The sequence below is a fragment of the Impatiens glandulifera genome, chromosome 2, assembly GCF_907164915.1.
Source record: "Impatiens glandulifera chromosome 2, dImpGla2.1, whole genome shotgun sequence".
NCBI lineage: Eukaryota > Viridiplantae > Streptophyta > Magnoliopsida > Ericales > Balsaminaceae > Impatiens > Impatiens glandulifera.
The window spans coordinates 65,599,653-65,621,636 of record NC_061863.1 but is presented as its reverse complement, the minus strand read 5'-3'; the positions used below and the strand labels follow the sequence as shown (position 1 = coordinate 65,621,636).

The 21,984-nt window shown below is 28.5% G+C and overlaps 4 protein-coding genes across 5 annotated transcripts; 2 read left to right on the top strand and 2 right to left on the bottom strand.

Annotated features, from left to right (window-relative positions):
- Nucleotides 1-38: 38 nt before the first annotated feature.
- LOC124925393 (15-cis-zeta-carotene isomerase, chloroplastic-like) lies at nucleotides 39-2,048 on the bottom strand. Its single transcript, XM_047465386.1, has 4 exons — nucleotides 1,562-2,048; nucleotides 1,169-1,315; nucleotides 685-894; nucleotides 39-482 (listed from the first exon to the last, which is right to left on the bottom strand). The coding sequence occupies exons 1-4, from the start codon at nucleotides 1,976-1,978 to the stop codon at nucleotides 147-149; spliced, it is 1,110 nt and encodes a 369-aa protein (XP_047321342.1). The 5' UTR covers nucleotides 1,979-2,048; the 3' UTR covers nucleotides 39-146.
- A 7,060-nt stretch (nucleotides 2,049-9,108) lies between these two features.
- Nucleotides 9,109-11,118, top strand: LOC124927405. The gene is made up of 4 exons (XM_047467811.1): nucleotides 9,109-9,651; nucleotides 9,732-9,983; nucleotides 10,069-10,368; nucleotides 10,442-11,118. Exons 1-4 carry the CDS (start codon nucleotides 9,229-9,231, stop codon nucleotides 10,853-10,855), a joined length of 1,389 nt encoding a protein of 462 aa, XP_047323767.1. The 5' UTR covers nucleotides 9,109-9,228; the 3' UTR covers nucleotides 10,856-11,118.
- Nucleotides 11,119-14,177: 3,059 nt separating this feature from the next.
- Nucleotides 14,178-16,192, top strand: LOC124926455 (protein RETICULATA-RELATED 4, chloroplastic-like). The gene is made up of 7 exons (XM_047466684.1): nucleotides 14,178-14,856; nucleotides 14,955-15,023; nucleotides 15,134-15,265; nucleotides 15,342-15,395; nucleotides 15,489-15,533; nucleotides 15,618-15,886; nucleotides 15,970-16,192. The coding sequence occupies exons 1-7, from the start codon at nucleotides 14,302-14,304 to the stop codon at nucleotides 16,031-16,033; spliced, it is 1,188 nt and encodes a 395-aa protein (XP_047322640.1). The 5' UTR covers nucleotides 14,178-14,301; the 3' UTR covers nucleotides 16,034-16,192.
- Nucleotides 16,193-16,417: 225 nt separating this feature from the next.
- LOC124925455 lies at nucleotides 16,418-18,684 on the bottom strand. Of its 2 annotated transcripts, XM_047465456.1 has the most exons (4): nucleotides 18,562-18,684; nucleotides 17,425-18,387; nucleotides 16,799-17,341; nucleotides 16,418-16,729 (listed from the first exon to the last, which is right to left on the bottom strand). In XM_047465456.1, exons 2-4 carry the CDS (start codon nucleotides 18,256-18,258, stop codon nucleotides 16,631-16,633), a joined length of 1,476 nt encoding a protein of 491 aa, XP_047321412.1. In that variant the 5' UTR covers nucleotides 18,259-18,387; nucleotides 18,562-18,684; the 3' UTR covers nucleotides 16,418-16,630. The 2 variants fall into 2 exon arrangements, with proteins under 2 accessions (XP_047321412.1, XP_047321411.1); XM_047465455.1 differs by having other exon boundaries at nucleotides 17,425-18,606.
- Between the last annotated feature and the right edge of the window lie 3,300 nt (nucleotides 18,685-21,984).

Genomic DNA, 21,984 nt, shown 5'->3' with positions numbered 1-21,984 from the left:
AGTATTTCAATTGGGAGTTTGGGACCAATATGCATATTTATATAAACAAATCTAGACAACCCCTTTTCATCCAACCAATACTGTATTGACCATTTGATCCCATACACAAAGCAGTTGCATCAAATAGGCCAGATAGAGAGAGATGTTTACCAATGAAGGCCAAAACTACCGGCCTGCATAAGTGGGTGAGCCAAGTATGCACCTAATGTTAAGACAGTGATGGTTAAGTATGGCAATGTCATGAACTCTTTGTAGTAATCCTTCGGCAACTTCTGACGACCATCCAAAATAGCTGCAAACGGAATAACGCTAGTCCTGTTTTTAACGGCTTCAAATGCCTCACCATGTCGTAAACCCAACCTCCTGTCTCCGTTCCAAGCACCAAATAGATGGTGAGCAATTAGTCCAATAGAGGCTGCCACTGTCACTGAGTTACCTATCCAAATTGTATGAGCCAAGCACCATATCACCTGCCCAGCCATCTGCAAGAACAAAGAAATCATCCATTAACTTTCTCTTAAATGCTAATAACGAAATTCCCATTTGGAAACACTTCTGTTTCTGTTTCTCAAAACAACATAATAAATTTCTGTTTCGATCACAAACGTTTATTATGTATTTGAGAACATTTCCATACTCAGAAAAGAAAAAAGTGTTTCCAAATGAGACCTTTATATACCTTACCTGAGGGTGTCTGGTAATTCTCATGATCCCAGTTTCCCAAAGATGCATCTTAGGCTTGTCTACAGCTGCAACCTCTAGTAGATTAAAGGTTGAAGGGTAGAGGAAAAGGAATGAAACGAAATTTGACAACCACAGGAGTTCATGTAGTCCACCAACGGTTTGCAATTGCCACAACTGCACCCCGTCGTATCTATGGTTTATGAAGTACACCTGAATCACAACAACAACAACAACAACATTGAAATATATTCTAGATTATGTTTGGTTCGGGTGGAACTTGAAATAGAATTGGAATTATAATATTCAATTCCATCATTTTCACTTGGTAACTGCAGTTCCATGATTTTCAATTCAAATTTTTATAAAATTTGAATCACAATTTAAATTCCTATAAAATTTGAACCATAATTCTAATTACAATTATACACATCTCAACATAGCTAATGAATCTCCAACTCTAAATAACATTGGTGTAGGTACTCACAATAGTACTAACAGCTAAGGGAAGAGATACTCCAGCAAACAGAACACGGTATGCACGCTCCCCGATGAGTTTTTCACCAGCATCTCTAAGGCTAGCCAAGCCACTATGAACAATGCCAAAGATTAAGGTAAGCATAAACATCACAACCTGCAAAAGAACACAAAAACTAATCACATGTTTGCAGAAAATTGTAAGATATTAGATCATTAAACATGGAACCATATCAATGATTATTTGCTCTAGTCTACAATGTTTAAACATCTGATTCCAATTTAACAAAAATCTGTATCATGATTCTCCTTCAGATAAAATCTAGAATCTTAAATACAGAACTAAAGCTATATATATAATAAATTGAGCAAGAGAAAAGAGAGGGTACAGTGATTCATTCACCTCGGGGCTATCGGAGACGCTAGAAAGAGCGTCAATGAAAGTCTTTCCGAATCCAGTGGAGTTATCAATCCAAACAACATCAAGAGCAAAGAGAACAACCCCCAGAATTAGGGTGAAATAAACCCAAGACGAAACCTTCTGCTTGGACAAATCGAATTCTGCAGAATTCTCCCCTACTAAAAGTTCTTTACTCTCTTGGGTTTCTCCCAAATCAGAGGAGGCGCGTATCTTTTGCAGAATCGTGAACTTCTGAAGCGGAAACCTACCAGTAACGCAGCTTTTCTCCCGGTGTGAAAATTCTGAGAAGAGAGGCGAGGCATGTCTGAGCCTAGCGAGACTGATCGATTTGAAGGCGGCTAATTTGGGGGATAAAATGGAGGAAGTGACAGAAGGCGATAGCAGGATTGAACTCGCCATTGCGATAGAGAAAGCAACGATCTTGATCTTGTTCTTGTTATAGTAAGTAAGTACCGAATGGAAATGGAATAAATAAAGTGGGAGCAAATGGGATACTTCAATGGCGGGTACTTGTCTCTTTCTCCTCTGGGAATAAAGACCAAATGTTTCCTCAATCTATCATTTCTTGTCAATCCTTTTCCTTTTATTTTATTAAAGTAAAAAGTGTCTTTCTATTTTACACACAGTCAAATTTAAAAGTAATCTTTGAGCCTTTAATTTATTATTTGGATATATATCATATTTACTTTATATTATAAAGTTGGTATCAATTATTCAATTTATGTAAATATATGTAAATTGTTTATTTTAATTATTTATTTATTTTAATTAAAATGAACAACCGTTTTAAAATTAAATCGAATCCGTAACATTTTAATCTTTTAAATCAATTTCTACCACTAAAATATTTTGATGAGTCAAAATTATGTAACTGTACCAATTAAGTATTTGTACTTATTTATAAAGAAAGTATTTTTAATCTTTTCTTAATTACTAAATACATTAAGAAATAAATCAATTATTCTTTCTTTTCTTTTGCTTTTCATTTTACTTTGAACAAAATATATATATATATATATTAATGGGCTGGGTTTCGTGAGAGAGATTAAGAAACAAAAGGAATAGAAGATTTTATGATTTGGGTTGAAGAGAGAAATGGTTTTATTCTACTTGACAAAATCATTATAAGATTAAACATTATGGAAAACACATAATTTATTTAAAACATTAGAGATGATTCGCCCATCCTTTTATTATTATTATTTTTTATTTAATTTATTTGTTTTTTAAGAATAAAAAAAAGAACTATACTTAGAAAATAAACAGCATTCGGATAATAATATATATTTGTTTATAAATAAAAAAATAGAATAATTTAAATTATTATTTGATTATTATTTTTATACTAAATAATGTCAAAAACTACAATAGTTTGGATTATTATCTTTAACTAACATAAACATCGTACATTTGTACGGATAAGAATATATACAAAATATTATTTATCTATAAATATTTTAGATAAAATTAATATTATTCAAATCTAATAAATTTAAAATTAGTTTTAGTTGGTAAAAATTAAGTTTAATCTTAAATTTAATGTTAACATATATCATTATCTTTTCAAAATTATCACTTGTTATTATATTTTTTCTCTTGGTTTTTAAGAAACCCACTCCCGAACAAGCTCAAAATCAAACATCATTTCACTCTTCTATCATCAATCATATCATTCAATTTATTAACCAAAATATTAAAATACATTCTATTTTTAATTATTGTTTTTTATTTCATTTCTATATATAAATATTTGTAAGTCTTTTTAACAAAATAAGTATCATATACTCAAAATTATCGACCATCATTATTTTTTTCTCTCTTTAAGTTATTTAAATAACACGAAATCTATAAAGTCTTAGATTCAAACTGCTTGATAGAAGGTAGTTCAGCTCTCCGAACCATTTCTTTAGAGAAGGAGGTTATACACATTTTAAACTTTTATTCATTATAACGTCCGAATTTGAAGGTACAATTATATAATAGGTCGTACCATATAATTGTCTAGTTTCTGTAAGTATATGTTTGTATTGTTACCCTGTTGTAAGACATTTTTATTAAAAAAAGAAAAAATATATGTGGGATAGTACTCACTTAATATATATATGTCTATCTACTCTCACAATTAAATGAGACGAGATTGAATTGTAAAGATTGATAATAAAGATAAAGTTTACTATTAGTTAGGGTTCTGGGCCTCTTAGATGTAGTAATTTTAAAATGACAAAGTGTACTTAATTAATAATCCAAGATTTCAAAAACGTGTTTTAGGGAAGATTTTAAATGAGATTAGCCGTTAGGCAAACATAATGAACAATGAATTAATAAATTAATTAATTGAGGAGGAGGAATACAAAATTGTAGAATATAGATATGATCATAAGAATTAAACATATAAAATCCAGACAATACGACAAACAAATAACTAATTCCCTCCACCACACCACATATTTTACATTATGTTAACAAAGGTAAGGTCAAGTGTATCAATTGAAGTTTAGATCACTATTTTTCTTAATAATTCTTGCCCCAATTTAATGTTTTAAGTGGCAAGAGTTGTGATTTTTTTTTTAATATTTCGGTTAAAAGACTCGAACTCATAACATTAACAACATTAATTATTGGAGTCTCTTCACTAGTAAAAATAATGTCTTATATACTAAAGCTCAAATTATATTCTTATTAAGAACCTTAATTTGAAGCTATTAACAACTGAAAAACTAAAATGATTTGAAGCTTTTACTTACACTCTTAAATATTACTTCTCATTGAAGATACAAATTTAAAAAAAGAGATTATGATTTAATATGATTATATTTTTTCTAAGAATATGAATAGTATTTACAGAAAAATGAATGAATCACATTTACACTGTAGATATATTTTGTCTGAAACGATAAAAAAAAATTGACAACTAAATATTTTATATTAATGAATAAAAGAGACTATGGGTTGATAATTCAAATGACAATAAAAAAACAAAATGACAGTACAAACGTAGTCAGCGATGGATGGATGGATGAGATCTTATTTAAATCTAGAGGTCAATTTCCGTAGGACCCACAACGGTAAATTAAATATTATTAACTCTTGTCTGGTTGTGTAGTTTGAATAATTTGAAAATACATTTGAGTATTATTTTATATAGAGAACTTATATTAACAAGTTGGTGACAGCAATTACGATTTTTACAATACATCATACTAACTAATATTTTGTGTTATTGGAGGTCACTAATAGTTTTTGAAACTAATAAATTTAAAATATAACAAAGAATTTTAAATTAAATATCATTTATTTAAATTTTGTAGTAGGTTGGTTATATATCATGTGATTGTTGTATTGGATTGGAGGGAGAATGAATGTGAAGCAAACAAACAAGGTATATGGGACAAAGGAATTCCATTTGAATTTGATTTGAATCTCAAATCATTGGCTTTGTCATTTGCATCTTATTTTGGGAAACATACCAAATTAATATTTATATTGACTTGCATGCAAACTAATTAACATATTTTATTAATGTTTTGTCACACTGTCTTTGGCTTATTTTGATTCTCTCTTAATTAGAATGTAAGATGGTTATAATTATAAATTGTAAGGTTTATATATAAAACAATGAATTTATAAAAATGTTTTAAAATGTTTTACAGCTAGGAATTTCATTGGGAAAAGAGTAATGTGAAGAAAAGAGTACATAAAAACTTTCAGTTTTCTGAAGTACGCACTGACAAATATGTTGATGCATAGTCACTATTTCATGGAGTTTTTTTTTTTTTCAAAAAAAGAAGGCTTGTTTGGTTATCATTTGTTTGCTAAATTTATTATCTTTTTTTTATATTCCATTTTATCCCATTTGATCACAACGGTAGGAAGAAACAAGCTCTAAGAGTTCATTTGATCTTAGACTTTTTTAAGATTAATTTTAGGTATTTTAAAAATCTCTTATCACATTCACATCTATTGCCTTGTTTCATTTTTGTTTTTTTTAAAGAATTTTTATCTAAAAATTAATCCTCACTTCTTTCATCTAATTACTTTTTTATCTATCAAAACCCTAAAATTATCCTTTATTTAAAATTAATTTATCATGATAGAGAGAGAAAATATTAAGGGTATTTTCGTCCTTAAAAGTAAAAAGTTATTTTTTTTTTTAAATAATAATAAACGAGTTTTCTAGAAAAAAATTCTTTAAAAAATTAAGATCAAATTCATGTCATTATAATCATCAAATTATATAATTTATTAATTAAAATATTAAAATATTTTTATTAAATTTAAATTTTAAATAAAAATACTATTTATATAATATTTAATCATATAATAATTTCAAATAACCTGCAATTTTAACAAACAATTTTATTTTTAAAAAAATGCATAATTAAAGAAAATAAGATCAAACAAGCTCCTATATATGTTACTGTTTCAATAAAATAAACTGCATATATTTTGTTTAGAACGACATCAAATAATTTTAATTATTTTCATATAATTATGTAATAAGATTCTTTTTCAAGCAAAATATAAAAATGAAATTTGGAAAAGGAAATATAGATATAACTCACTCATAGAAGTAGAGACAAATACTTGGAAATTAGAATCCATTTTTCTCAAAAAAAAAAATATATGTAACATAGGTAAAAGACATAAACATCCTTTCATTGTGTTACTAAGTCCCATGCGTGGCACATGTAGACATTTGACTTATCAATAAATCTATTGGCTTGTTGTTCAATTCTTGTGGAATATATATTTATAATTATACTAAATTAAATTATTGAACAAATTATTTATTTCTAAGTCAACTAATTAAGTGCACTATATAATATGAGCTCATTTATATATGTCATGACACATAGTTCACCTTTTTATTGTTGGTCATAATTATAAATTTGTATGCAATAATGTTAGTTTCATTTTCTTATAAATAAAAATAAAAAGAAAAGTTAAATAAAAAACTATACATTCTCAAGTCCAAAAGATTAGTGGTCAAAATAAAAAAAAGTTACAATTACCAAATCATACAATTTGGAGACACAGAAATCAAATTAAGGAATTAACTAATATATATATAAATAAAATAGAACAAACAAGCCTCTTAAATTAAATGGAGGATATATATATTATTATATAATATATTTGTTATGGTGAAGTAAAAGAGGAGAAGCAATTAATAGCGAATGCATGTCCTGATGCTTGTCTGCATGCTTCTTTCGCAATTAATTATTTATTTAATATTAATGGAAACCTTCAGACCAGACTTGATTGAACTGAACTGAAATGAAATGAGCCAGCAAAATAATAAATATTAATAAAAAAAGGAGACACCACAATCCCAAACAACATTATTTTATTAATTATTATTTGAATCAACTTTCTTTAATTACCTCAATAATATATACATATATGCTTGTCTAAATCTCTATAAATTATTTTTAAAACACTTTCTTTTTATTTATAATATTTAAATATTTAATTTAAAACATATATATATATATATATATATTAAAATGGGTATATACATTAAAAAAAAAAAAAAGTAAAAATGAAAGCAGCATGCACATTTATGATTGATAGAAAATTAAAACATAAACGAATCCCTTGCCGTCACACTCCTTCCACGGCACGTAGTTAGTTAATTCCTCACCACCATATACCATACCTATATTAATTAATTAATTAATTAATTAATCTGTAATTATAAATATATATTTATATATATGTTGCATTAAAAGAGGCAGATTTATATCATAAATGTATCGATCAATGTCGTTTCCATATTCATGTTTAACTCTAACTAGCTAGCTAGCTCCTTCAAACCATCTGCATATAATCCACATGACTTTCTGCAGGGTGGTTAATAAAAATTTTAATTTTAAATAAACAACTTCAGCAATCAGCTAACACTAACAATATTATTATTAGAATTATTCTTTATTTTGTCTCGATCGGATTTTACCCAAAACTTTTATTAATTCAGTTTAAATTTTGATATATATACATCAATTTATTAGGATATGTCAAGTAATAATAAGAGTAGACAAAATGTCTATAATTTAATTCATAGTAAACATATTTAAATGAAAGTTAGATCACTGTTTTACAAAATTAACAATTTTAATAATATTCATACACATAGGCTATATATAAATATTTCATAGAAATCAATTATTAAGAACAGTTTCAACATGCAATTAATATATATACATATATTAATCAAGAAATGTTTGATGTGATCAATTACTTATAATTTATAAATAGTATTGTTAATCTCATCGTTTAAAATTTTGAATTCCATTGATTCACATTCTCCCTAATTCGTCTTATATATATACTATTAATAAAAAAATCTTACTTAATTTTTTTAAATTAAATTATCCTGTTAAGTTAATTAGAAATACATTTTTATTAAAATTTACAATATTTTTTTTTTGTTAATCCAATAAATTACAAAGATCCGGAAAATCTATTAAAAAACAATTAAATGGTTCAAGTTATGACATGAAATCCTGAACTGTCATAAATTATTCAGAATCTACTCCATCAATATATAAAAAAAAAATCACAAACATAATACCTCAATTAGCTAATAAAATCGTTGAATTGAAAATATTAATTACCCAAAAAAATCTTGCAGCATATTTAAATTATTTTCCCTAAAAAAATCATAAGCATTTGAATTTGATACCTAGAGGTATCATAATTAGTTATATATAAATGGAATACCAACTCATTGATTATAAATATTTTGATAGTCTAATTTATGGCTAATATGACCGTTGACCCTTCATTAAGAACTTGTGAATATTTGTTAACGTTGAAAGTAAATTTGAAATTTGTTTTCAACCTTGAATTTATAGATGACAAAAAAGAAAATAATTGACTCCTTTGCATGTATGATGTATGAAGTAATTTTAATGGTTATAGATATTTAATTTTTATGCGAACTAGATACAAATTAATAAATTAATTTAATTACTGTCAAATTACTAAAGGAAGAAAAACTAGCATAATATATATATATATATAAAAGAAAGTAAAAATATATAAAGTAATAAAAAATTAAAATTTGAAAACATTAGAAAATTTAATAACAAAACGACAGTGGGGCCGTGGGTAATGGGTTAGTAGTACAGACCCGACCCGAAGACTAATATTAGCACAGAAATTTAAAACAGTAGACAAAATTGCTTTCATTTTAAATATTTCTGTTCTTCCAGAAAACGAGGTGTCATACTCCTCACAACAACTCCCTCTCTCTCTCTCTCTCCTCTCTCTAAATATATATATAAAAAATAAATACTATATATTCATCAAACACTATTACATTGTAATATATCTAATAATAATAATATTTGAATTAAATGTTATACCATATCAATATTATATTACAAGATATTATTTTTAAATTTGAAATCTCTCTCGTCTCCAGTACAAATCTTTCTCTGCATTTTCGAATCGGGTATAACATGGTTTTTACAGTATATGGGCAATGCCCATCTCTCTCTCTCCTCCTGTCTCTATTAGACCGTTAAATTCAAAATTTACCACAAATGAATGTGATCAGTTCATCTAATTCTTCACCTTTATAACAGTTTCATCTTTCTTGTGTAAGAACTAAGAAAGAAAGAGAAATAGAGAGAGAAGAGAGGATGTCTGTAACTGCTACAAGAAAGGCTAAATGGCATCCAGCCCCGCCACCTCCACCCAGTCCGAAGATACTCAACTTGCCCCGGCGTCATCATCAGTACCGGAGAAGAACAAGAACCGCCGCATCATCCAGTGGTGAGAGACCCGTCGTCATTCTCGGCAGCGACAGAGATTACACGGAAAAGCTAGAAACTTTGTTTGATAGAGAGCGGAAATTCGTCGATAATTCCGTTCCAGTCGCTGGGGATGATGAGAGAGAGAATGGAGGTGGGTTAACGGAGGAGAAATGGAGGTTTCAGGCTGATATTCTTAGAGCGGAGTGTAATTTTCTCAGGATGGAGAGAGAATTTGCGTTGAAGAAGCTTGAAAGGAATCGAACCCAGATGGAAAAGACGTTAAGATCGTCCGTTGAAGCTCTGGTTTTGGTTAGTCTAGTCTAGTCTATCTAATTCCAATAATCACGTACGTACTCTTTTTTGATTTATAATTATTATTATTTTATCAGGGAAGAAAGAAAATCTACGAAGGAAAGAGCGTGAACAATGTGTTAGAAGAAGAAATTGAAGATCTTGAAGAAAAGCTTGCGGAGCTTAAGAACACCTCTAATGAAGCCAAGGACGTGGAAGTCCACAAATGCAGTAATTTCGACAAGAAATCAGCTCTTCTTCAGCGGAGGCTTGAGAATCTAGTTACCGCCTTACCGGACAACGAAGATATCATCTCAATTAACAAGAAACCCGACTCCAAGTTTGTTGATGTAAGAAGTAGTACTGTCGTTGGATATATAACCATATATATAGAGAAATTGAATTTGTCTGTTAATTGAACAAACAAACAAACAGGTGGAGAGTTTAAGAAGGAAAATGGAAGGGTTATCAAGAGGAGGAGGAGGAATGGTAGATAGAATCGACGTGAATGATATTATTCCTTGTTCAGAAGAGAACAATAAATGCTCGGGGAGGTGTAAGTCTATCTTGAGGAAGATCGTGGAGCAAGTGCGATCGGAGACAGAGCAGTGGTCGCAGATGCAGGAGATGGTCCGGCAGGTTAGGCAGGAAATGGAAGAGCTTCAAACATCTCGTGAATTCTGGGAAGATCGTGCCCACAATTCTGAATTCGAAATCCGCTCCTTACATTCATTGGTAATTAATTAGCAACCATTTGGATTTGGGTCTGAATTGATTCTTATAAAAATCTCATCTTTTGTTGTTTAAGGTTGAAGAATGGAGGCAAAAGGCTATGAGGTATGAGACAAAAGCGAAAGAGTATGAAAGAGAGGTCTCATCACTGAGAGCAGATTTTCATAAGGAAGAAAAGGCCCCCATCGCCACCGCCACCGCCGCCGCCGCCACCGTCACCGCCACCACCTTAACGTTAGGGGCACAAATAGCGAAGGAGAAGCTAGCGTCAACTTATAATTATACGAATAGCGGGCGGAGGAATAATAATGTTGGTTTAATCGCGGCGGTGGCGGCGGCGGGTCCATCAAGATTGCCTTTTCGCGATATAGCCAACTCTTCTTTATCGCCCCCGCCGCCTAAAGTGAGCCAGAAGAAGAAGATTAACAAGACCAAATTTCCCTTGAATTTTCCTCACCATTGCACAACTGATCAGAGTTATTATAACTAGTTTTATTTTATTTTATAAAATAACAGTTCTTATGATTTGGTAAAATGGTTAAAAGATTAACGACAAAATCTTTTTTGCGATCCCTGATCAATTTGTGATACAGTAACATTACTAAATGTTGCATAGTGTAATGTACCACCACCATATTATTATTATTGTTGTTCCCTTAAATGCATTTATGTGTGTGGGAATTTCTTTATCCTAAAAAAATGGTACTTTCTTTATTTATTTCTCAAGTAAAAATAAAATAAAATTTGGAATTCGTTTATTCAATTATTTCAATGAATAGGAAAATAAGCTCCTTTCACGAGGGCCTTCTTGGTCTTTTTATTACTTAGAACATTATTTTTTTTTTTTTTTTGTAAGGAATGCTTAGAACATTTATAAAGCAACACTTCTAATGGATATATATATACATAACAAATCAAAATATAATTATAATAACCATTATAGAAAGGTATATACAACAACTTTTTTTTTATAATAAAAAATAAGATTAAGACAGAATAATATAGATATAAATGTGACTTTTAGATAAGTAGGGGACTAAAAAGTTATAATATATAAATAAATAGTGGACCAATATTATAATATAATTTGGGATTAAACCTAGTTTAGTACTTAATTAACAAACAACTAATTAATAACAGTAGTGTGATCTAATTAAGTAAACTGCAAAACAGAGCTTAATTGCATCAAAGACAAACACCATTAGTAAAACAATCCTTGACGCCATGTCTTGCAGTATTCTGGAAATAACTTTATCTGAAAAATATATCAAATGAAATGGATGATTTTCATTTAATTTTATTATTTTATATTTTGGTATTTGGATACATAATTAGAATGATTTAATTTAATAACTAGAAGAAAACATAACGTGTGTGATGTTTTATCCATTAAACATTTTACATGTTCAAATAACTTATTTATCAGCCTTGGTCGATTCAGAGTCCGCTCAATGCTGATGCAATATATGTATATCTATCTGCATAGGACCACCAACTCATTTCAAAGGCCCACTTAATATAAATAAAAATTCCTAAGATTTGAATTTGTAACCACCTAAAGTAAATTAATTATTAATATTATCATAACTTCGGCGTTGACAGTTAGACTTGTTTAATCTTCAAAATCATTTTAAAATTTTACCTATAACATATTTGGTAAAGTTTCCTTTGTTACTCTATTAAGGAAGTTATGTTTTAGTTCCAAAGTTCACAAATTCAACTTCAGTGTTGATTTGTATAAAAGTTCATATAAGTTTTATTAATTTCATATTTGTCTTGGGATTTTAAATCTTGTTAATTATAACTATTTTTTCCTTATTTTTTTAATGTTTAGGGTATGTTCTATTTGTGAACTTAACTTAATTGTACATTAATGGGCCTTTAGTGTAATGTTTTAGCTAAGTGCCCAAACATCAATAAAAATGCATTTAACAAAAACTCATTTAAAAAAATTATGACTAAAAAACTCAAAACAAATGTCATTCTATGGGCCCATCGCTTTAGAAATGTTTTTTTTTTTTTTTTAAGTTTTGTGACTTTAAATCTTGCCCAATAGAATAGTTTTAAATCTTTGAATTCCCAAGCACCAACTATTTATTTTTTTATTAGATAAATATCTCATGAAACCATAATATAATAATTACACAAAATTATTTTAGTTAAACAAAAAATATTATGACTTTCAACTTGTTTTGATTTAGTGGTAGAAAATTTCAAAACAAAATGTTAAAACATCTTCTTATAGTTTTACTAATTAGGTTTTGTGGTTTGGGTCATTCTCGAGAAGAGAAAATGCATTTATTTTTTGTTATAAAATAATTTAACAGAAAATTATTTTCAAATAAACTACATCATAATGATAAATTGTTTTCCTATTTTTTTTATTTTTTTAAATATGAAAAAAATGTATAGATAAAAAGAGAAATACAAAATTTAGAAATAAAATTAAATAAGAATAACTGCAGGTTTAATATTTTATTAAAATTAAACAAATGATCTTATATGAAAATACTCTAACTACCTAGGGTATCATAATGATTATTATAAATATTTATAAATTAAAATAGAATAATAGCATTTTTTTTTAAAATAAATTTTAAATATTTATAAAAGTTAGTAAAATAGTCATTCATTTGTTTGGACACAATTACTCACTTCAAACTTAAGAGATTGAGATAGAAATCTAACGTAACCTTTGATTTTTTTCTAAGCATTTTATAAAATAAATTTTAATATAAAATATTCAACAATTTATTAATATTTTAAATATATATATATATATATATATTATTTTATCTACTTTTTAATCAGAAAGTATATAAAAGAGAATATATTCCTACAATCACAACCATTAGATTTGAAAGTTAGCGTTACAAAGAAATATAATATTTACATGGTCCATGGAATAAATAAAGTTTGAACACGTGGATGATAACACTACTAAATTCAGTCCAATTGTTCAGTAATTGAGATAATGAAGTGTATAAATGTATTTAAACATTTAATTTAAATTTAAGAAATCTAATATATAAGTGATAGACTAAGCACTCATAATTCAATTACAAATAATTTTACTTAAAATTAAATATTTCAAATTCAAATTTATAATGATACTTAATTTTTATCCTAACTTTTTTAGCACGATTTTTATATTATTAGTAGTGCAGTTAATTTTATTAAGAATGTTAAAATTAAAAAATAAATTTAATAAAACATATTTAAAATACAAAATCAAAATATAACCACTATTTTAACACGTATTAATTTTTTTAAATAATTTTGAATAAATAATGTTTTACATCAATATTAGGTTTTAATTTAAGTTGAATTTTTTTATAAATTTAATTAAAAATTATATGAAAATTGTTAAGATTGAGACTTTAATATATTTAAAAGTATTTAGAAAAGTGAAAATAATAGCAAAAAAAATCCAAACCAAGTAGACATAATTTCTTCTTTTATTATTTATTAAAAAAATTTGAAATAAATAAATTAAAATCTGGGTTTGAATAATATGTATTAAATAATAAATCAACTACAATCTCTTATAATTACTTTATACACACTTTTAATTTTCTTATCATATTATTAAAAAAAAACTCAAAATAAACTAGAATAAATAATATTTTTAATTAATAATAAAAAAAATCTTCTATAATTACATGACTATTTATTAAAAATATTGAAGATTTAAATGATGAGAAATTACATTAAAAATCTCCTTTTAAAATGAGGTAGTTTTGATAAAGGCCCATTAATATTCTTTCACTTATATAACATATGCTGCGAGAATATGCATACACGCAGTCACAAGTTACAAACAAGAAAGAAAAAGGGACAATCTTTAGTGAGAGAGAAGAGAGAGAAAGAGAAATTTCTTGTGCTTTCATCAGTAAGCCCGCCTGTCTTCCTGTCTGCATTGCCAAAACCTCGATAATGTCGATTTCCGCCGGCTTCGCACCATCTAATAATCTGTCTTCCGGCCTTTCCAGGCTCGATTTCCGCCGTCAATCGCTACTCTATTCGCCTCCTTCATTCAACGTTTCTCTTCCAAACGCAGGACCTCCTTCTGCATGTGTGTCCCGAAGGCCAGAACAGACTACCCATCGATTAGTTTTGGCCTTCTCCGGTGGTAACGGAATAGGCGGAGATAACTGGGGGAAAAATGGCGGAAGTGGCGGAGGAAATGATGATGATGGAAAAGGAGGAGAAGAAGAAGAAGATGGAGAGGGATTTAGAGGAAACAAGGAGGAGGCGATCCTGGCGATAGCCGAGATTGGCCGGTCTCTTGACAGCATTCCGAAGGACCTGGCTGCAGGGATCCAGTCCGGGAGAATTCCGCCGTCCATTGTACATAAGTACACTGAGCTCGAGAAATCTCCTTTGTTTCGGTGGCTGATGCAGTTCGGAGGGTTTAGGGAGAGGTTACTCGCTGATGATCTCTTCTTTGCCAAACTGGGTATGGAATGCGGCGTCGGGATAATCACTAAGGTTCCCTTCTTCCTTTTATCATGGTGAATTTGAAGAGAAAACCCCTAATCTATGTCTCAATTGAACGAATTGTTGATTCTCTTATGTTGCTGTTTCAGACAGCTGCAGAATATGAAAAGCGAAGAGAAAACTTCTTTAAGGAGATTGAAATTGTTCTTTGTGATGTGGTATGTCTCCTGTTACTAATAAAAAACTCGCATTTAAGGATCTGGAACTTGTTTTTGTGGTATTCCTGTCATTTACATTTGTTCTTTCTGTCATAATAACATGATAAAAGGTGATGGCCATAATTGCTGATTTCATGCTTGTTTATCTTCCTGCTCCAACTGTATCACTCAAACCCTCTCTCAGTATTGGTGCTGGTTCCATAGCTAGTTTCTTCCATCACTGTCCTGATAATGCCTTCCAGGTCAGTTAGTTATGGTTTCTCTTAAAAGTTAAAATCCCCCATTTTGATTGTGAAAACTGAGTCTGCATATGTACAGATTGCTCTAGGTGGTAATTCGTACTCCACTCTACAAAGGATTGGTGCGATTATGGTAAGATTCAAACAATTGCTTGGTTGCTCGATTCTTGTGTTATGAATCAAATTTGTTTGTGGCAACCATCTTATTATTGGATTTGTTGTTCAGCGAAATGGTGCAAAACTTTTTGCAGTTGGTACTACTTCATCTCTGGTAAATGGCATCATGCTCTTTTTGTTCATTTATTTGCAAGATGTTTATGGAAATGGTGTACTGATTTCAATTTTTGATGTGCAGATTGGGACAACTGTAACAAATGCCTTCATAAATGCAAAGAAGGCGGCTAACAACAATTCATCAGAAGATGAAATTGAGAATGTGCCTGTTTTGGCTACTAGTGTTGCCTATGGTGTCTATATGTCTGTGTCTGCAAATCTTAGGTATCAAGTTGTGGCCGGGGTTATAGAGCAGAGGTTTTTGGAGCCAATATTTCATAAACACAAGCTTATGTTAAGCGCGATGTGCTTTGCTTTCAGAACTGGCAACACTTTCTTGGGTTCATTACTGTGAGATCACTTTTTCGAACTTTCTATTATATATGTTGTTGATTGGTTGGCCACTGGATTGAAACATCGATTTTTGACAACAGGTGGGTTGATTATGCTCGATGGGTAGGAATCCAAAAGGCGCATGAAATAGAAAAGCTGGAATGATGAAGGATTGAATCGAATAGGGTTCTTACGGTTTGCTACTCTCGATTTTCTCGCCTCATAGTTTTTGTTTTCGAAAGTTAGAAGTTTGTATTAATAAGTATTAACGGTTGAATTTGAGTCTTAATAAATTTACCTAATATTGTACTTTTTACTTTTTAATTAAGAAACGACCATTGCCTCAAATTTCTACTTTTTTTTTAGCCATACTGGCTCTGCTAAATAGACCGTTTATGTGGGTTCCGGGCTACCATGAAACAAGACACTCTTCTTCTTCCCGAACCCATCCTGATAGGTTCATTTTAAACTGAAATTAGGGTTCATTACCCTAATAAATTTACTCTTTGTTTGGTTCTTTCAACAAAATAATGGAAAATAAATGACAAATATTTGGTATAGACTTGTAATGGCACATGTATTTTTATTTGTTTGTATCAACAAAGTCTGCGATATGTTTGCGTCAACAAAGTCTATGCGATATTCGCCAACAAAGTCTATGCGATATTCGCTTCCAACTATAGACTAAGGAAAAATAATATCGAAAATTTAAGATATTTCTAACTTAAAAAAACAAAATCTATTAATTAAACTATAATAATCTCAACCAATGACTTCATCCTTCAAGCATTGTCTGTATTTGATATCCACTAAGTTTGATTCATCCAACCTTAAAATATCACAACATTCTCTTCTATTTTCCTGTAATAAAATTTATAAAACATTAAAAATGTTTAATAAAACAATAAGAATATAATGAACTTAACTTACCCCTTTGAGCTTTGATGAAGAAGAGAATACTCTTATATTAGAGACATATTCTGCAGAATGGTTCCCACTCCCTAAACAAGCCGGCAAGCCTCTCGGTCTGTGTCTCGAGTAAGTGGTGACGATCAAATCATCTGCCCCTTCCGATATGGACTCAAAGTAGAACACATGTGGAGCCAAACAAGGATCACGAACCGGCCATCGAGTGTTGAATATGAAGAAAGGTGGTACAATGTTCTTTATCACCCATGGTTTGAAAGTCTCCAGTGGCTTCTGTAGGATGCTCTTAGGGTATATGGATTCGTAGATGTGAACCGAGTAGCCCCAAGAAACTGAAAATGACCACCCGTTTTGCCTGTTGTAACACACGGTTTGTTGAAGTAGTCGCGACTGGTCTACTCTTGATGCCTTCATTAGGTGATTCACTGATTCCCTTCGGTTCATAGTGGGGAAGTATGGATCCACCGTCTCCGGGTGGTGGAGGGAAAGAAGGGGAGCTGGTGGATGCGCTGATAACAACCCTGATATATCTCCGTGTAGATCAATCTGCATGCATTCATAATCATATTGTTGTTGTTGTTTTTTTCGAAAAAGTATGAGAAATCAATCAATCAATCAATTATAATTACCTGATGAATACCCTTTTGAGCAGATAAATAAACTCCAATATCAGCACAACATGATTGCCACATTTGATCAGCAGCATAGAGCTGTGGGTATCTCTTAATACACTCATCTAACCTTGGCACAATAGCTGCAGCCAGAGGATAACTGAAAGCCACACCAGCCCCACCGAAACCCATCTCAAATGAGTGAATGAAATTGGGCAACACACTCTCGGAATGGCCACCAATGTAAACATACTTATTGTGATCGTAATTCCTCAAGACATCTATCCAATTCTCCAGAAAAAAGATGGAATCGTCGTCACCCATAACGAACCATCTCACACCTTCATCCCCTTGTCTAAACACCTCCAACAAGCTACGGGCAATCCGAACCATGGTGTTGTTCTGTTTCGTGTATTGTAGTATGGTTTCAGAATTGTCTTCTGATACTCTAAACGGAGGGGAAGTGGAAGGCCATGGTAAAAGTTCTTTCGTGGGAGGATTGTCTAGAAACATATATCCTCTGGTGAGATTCTCAATCCACCATGATTCTATATAATGCCTTCTTCTAGGCCAGGCTTTGGCTGATCCAACCAAACCGAAGACAAGATGGTGGAGTTCAGTGGGAGGAGGAGGATCGACGCTGTATTCTCTGGGTGGAGGAACAAAAATCTTTCTCAAGGGAGTTACGATAGTTGAGCCTTGTGAGCAAGTTGGGTTGTTGATTATGAAGAAGGAAACTGAAGACAGGACTAATCCTGCAACTGCCAAGATTTTGCATAGACTCAAAAGGAATGCCTGAGAGGGCAATCCAATAATAGTCTGAGGTGTCGAGAAAGTGGATTTGACAGGCATTGGAATGAATATGATGATCGAAAAAAAGGCAAAATTCGAAGAACACAGAATCAATAATAATAATAATAATAGGGATTCAATTCTTCGACATCTTGGGTTGTTCCATTCATTTACAGATAACCCATTAACCTAACGAAATAAGAAAATCGATCATAGTCAACAAAAGGGTCGTTTATGAATTACCCATGAAAGCAAAAACAAGATCAGAGAGAGATGATTCCACTTTTTAACAGTTATGAAAATGGAGAATATGGTGATGATCCGGCTATGAAGCGCATTGACATGAGTGAGAAGAAGACGTACCAGGCGTTAACAGCAGAAGAGATGATCCGGCTATGAAGAAGAAGAAGAAGATGATCACAAATGAAATGAAATGAAACGCAAATTTGTTTCTTAAATTTAACCCAAACATCTTCAAGAGAACCCTTTCATCTCGGCTATCCCCTTAAATTCAAATATCTTATTTTTCATTATTAAATAACTAAATATCTTATTTCCATTATAATGTTTCTTTTTTCTTTTTTAAGAAAATCTTATTTTAACTACTTTCCTTTCCCTCTTCCCTATAATGGAAATATATAAACCTTCAAATATTTTGTTCATATTTATCTTATAAATTAATTTATTTTTATAAATATTTTAAACTTAATTAAATTAAAAATTACACATAATAATGTAAATAAATTTTAGGTGAAATTTTCCCTTTTATTTTATGTATTATTTATATATACAGAAAGAAATAATAAAACAAAGCTGACTATAGTTGCAAAAAGGAAAAAAAAAAAGTTTAAAAATAATAAATATTATAAAAATAAAATAAATTAGTCCTAAAAAAATTTACATGGAATAAAATTATATCACAAACCCTTAGAATAAAACTACTATTAACTATTATTTCTCAAATCTCAAACTTCTCTTTTTAATAATCCTTATAAAAAGTTAATTGAGTTTAATACTAAAATGTTGATTTTGCCACAATTAATTATTTTATAAATTTAATATATATATATATATATATATATTATATAATGATAACTATTTTTTTTTTCTAAATTTGTTTTAACAATAAACTAGATCTTAAATGACGAATATTATAAATAGAGTCAAACTCAGGCATATATAGTATAATAATAAATGAAAAAGTAATAATAATAATTATTGATTAAAATAATAAATAATTTAAACTTTTTATTATAACTAAAACAATATATATTTAAAAAATAAAATAAATAAAAGCTGGTCATATTTTGAAATGTGGACGCAACAAACAAATATTATTATATCACCTACACTATGATGATCAATTATTCAAATCTAAAAAAATTCACTTCAAATTTCATCAATACAGTTTAAGAATAAGATTTTTTGTCATCTGTGAAGTACTAATTATAACTTCCTAAAATTAGATATCCAAAATCAGATAAAGTAAAAAAATATATATTAACTTTACAAAATACTATAAAATAAAGACATTGTTTTTATAAACTTAACAAATTAAATAATAATAATATATATATATATATATATATATATATATATATATATATATATATATATATATATTTACTTTATCATATTTTGGATATCTAATTTATGAAGTTACTAATCTCTGAAATGATTTAATTGTTATGTTTTATATTTTATAATAATTAAATTAAAATGCATAGCATAAAATTAATTTATAATATTTGTGTAAACGGCTTTTTATGGTATCTTCATTCATAAGAGAAACCAGTTTTATTTGTAAGATAAAAATATATATTTATATATCATTGTAACTCCTATTTATTTAATTAAACTACTTATATTATATATTTTATATTCATATTTATTTGAGATATGAAATCTTGATTTTTTAACAGAGAATATCATATATTTAAATCTTAAATAAGAAATTTATCCCAAAATCAATTTAATAAGATTATCATAGATTTTATTTCAATATTCATTTATTTCTTAAACATTCAAACTAATATTTATGAATTTATGAAAACCAACTCCAAATATTGCTAAAATGTATAAACAGGTAAATTCTTAACTAGATTAACAAAATATTGCTAAAATTTTGATTTATTTTCTAAAATAATAACACATTCACAAAATAATTTACTCAAGTCAATCCAAATTAATTTAAAAGAATCCTAAACATAAAAAACAATAAACTTCATTAATTAATATCATATATAAATTCAATTTTTTTTAAAACAAATTCTATTGAAATTATATATTAATCATGTAATAAATGAAAAAAACTTAATTAATTAAATTGATCATTCAAATAAAGTTGAAACAATGCCAATTATTATAAGAAATAAAAACTTTAAAATCATTATGTTATATCCTGTTTATTAATTTTTTAAAAAAAAATCTTACAAAATTCTTATTTATTTTGAAAGGTATAGTAATTCATTTTTTTAAGTGAAAAAGAGCTTAAAGCTCAACCCTAAAATTAATTTAATGAAAAAAATAATCACCCCTAAAATTAATTTAGAAAATATTGTTTCTCAGATAATTTAATTCATATCTATTAGTAGAATAATTTATAAGTTTTGATTTAGTTCCTGAAATTGGAAAGCTATCATAATTAAAATTTTATTTATATTAAATTTAGAAAAATAAAACATGAGTTGTGAAAGCATCCTTCTTTCAATTAAGCTAAATTAGCCATCTTAAATAATTTTTAATTAACTCATTCTCAATTTGGAATTGAAAGTTTGAGACGCTTCAATAATTTTATTTTAGTTTTTCTAATTAGCATATTATAATATTTTTTTTATATAATTTTAATTTAAGTATATTAACAAAAAACATCAAATTATAATTCTATATATTATTTTATCTTGTATTTATTAGATATATATTTGTTCAAATTAATTTTATACAAACACACTTAATTTTATTTAACATACAATAAAGTATTATAAATAAAACTTTTATCTTTCAATTGGTTTAAAAGTTATAGGTTAATTTTGATGTAGATCCAGAAATAAAGATTTGTGATTTGACTCTCAAAGTTATAATCGTTTATTCTTTTATTTATATAGTGAAGTCGTATTAATTCTTAAATTAAAAAACAAACAAAATCTTAACTTAACATACAAGTTATAATAGTTTCTTCTTTTATTTATATAGTGATGAAGTGAAAGCCGTGTTAATTCTTAATTAAATTAAAAAACAAACAAAACTCGACTTAACATACAAGTTAGATTGTGTATATGTTAAATAGTAAAATGTATAATAAAAGGTTAGCTAGATTATTATATTATAATTTAAGTATATTTTGAGTTGTTTAATAAGATATAGAATTTGGTATTGCTTACCCTTATCTTTATATTGTGTATATTATTATTATTTTTTATTGAATTAATAAATTTATATCTAGTAAATATTTCAAGGGACAATAGTAATTAAAACATATGTCACATGTTAAACTTAGATTGTCATAATAAACTTCATATATATTAAAGAATATAATAATAATAATAATAATGATAACGTTGGTAAGGGGTATTAGCTTGAAAATGATGTTTATACCAATAACAGTAATATAGTTTGTATAAGTTATATACTTTAAAGGGGTAACGTTTATATAGCCCAAGCCCCACTTATAAGGAATAATTAACAAATTATATATTTCTCATTCTAACCTGACAGTATATATTTCCCATTCCTTATTTTTATTTATTTATCAATAATAAAAAATAAACATGAGTTAAAATATTAAAA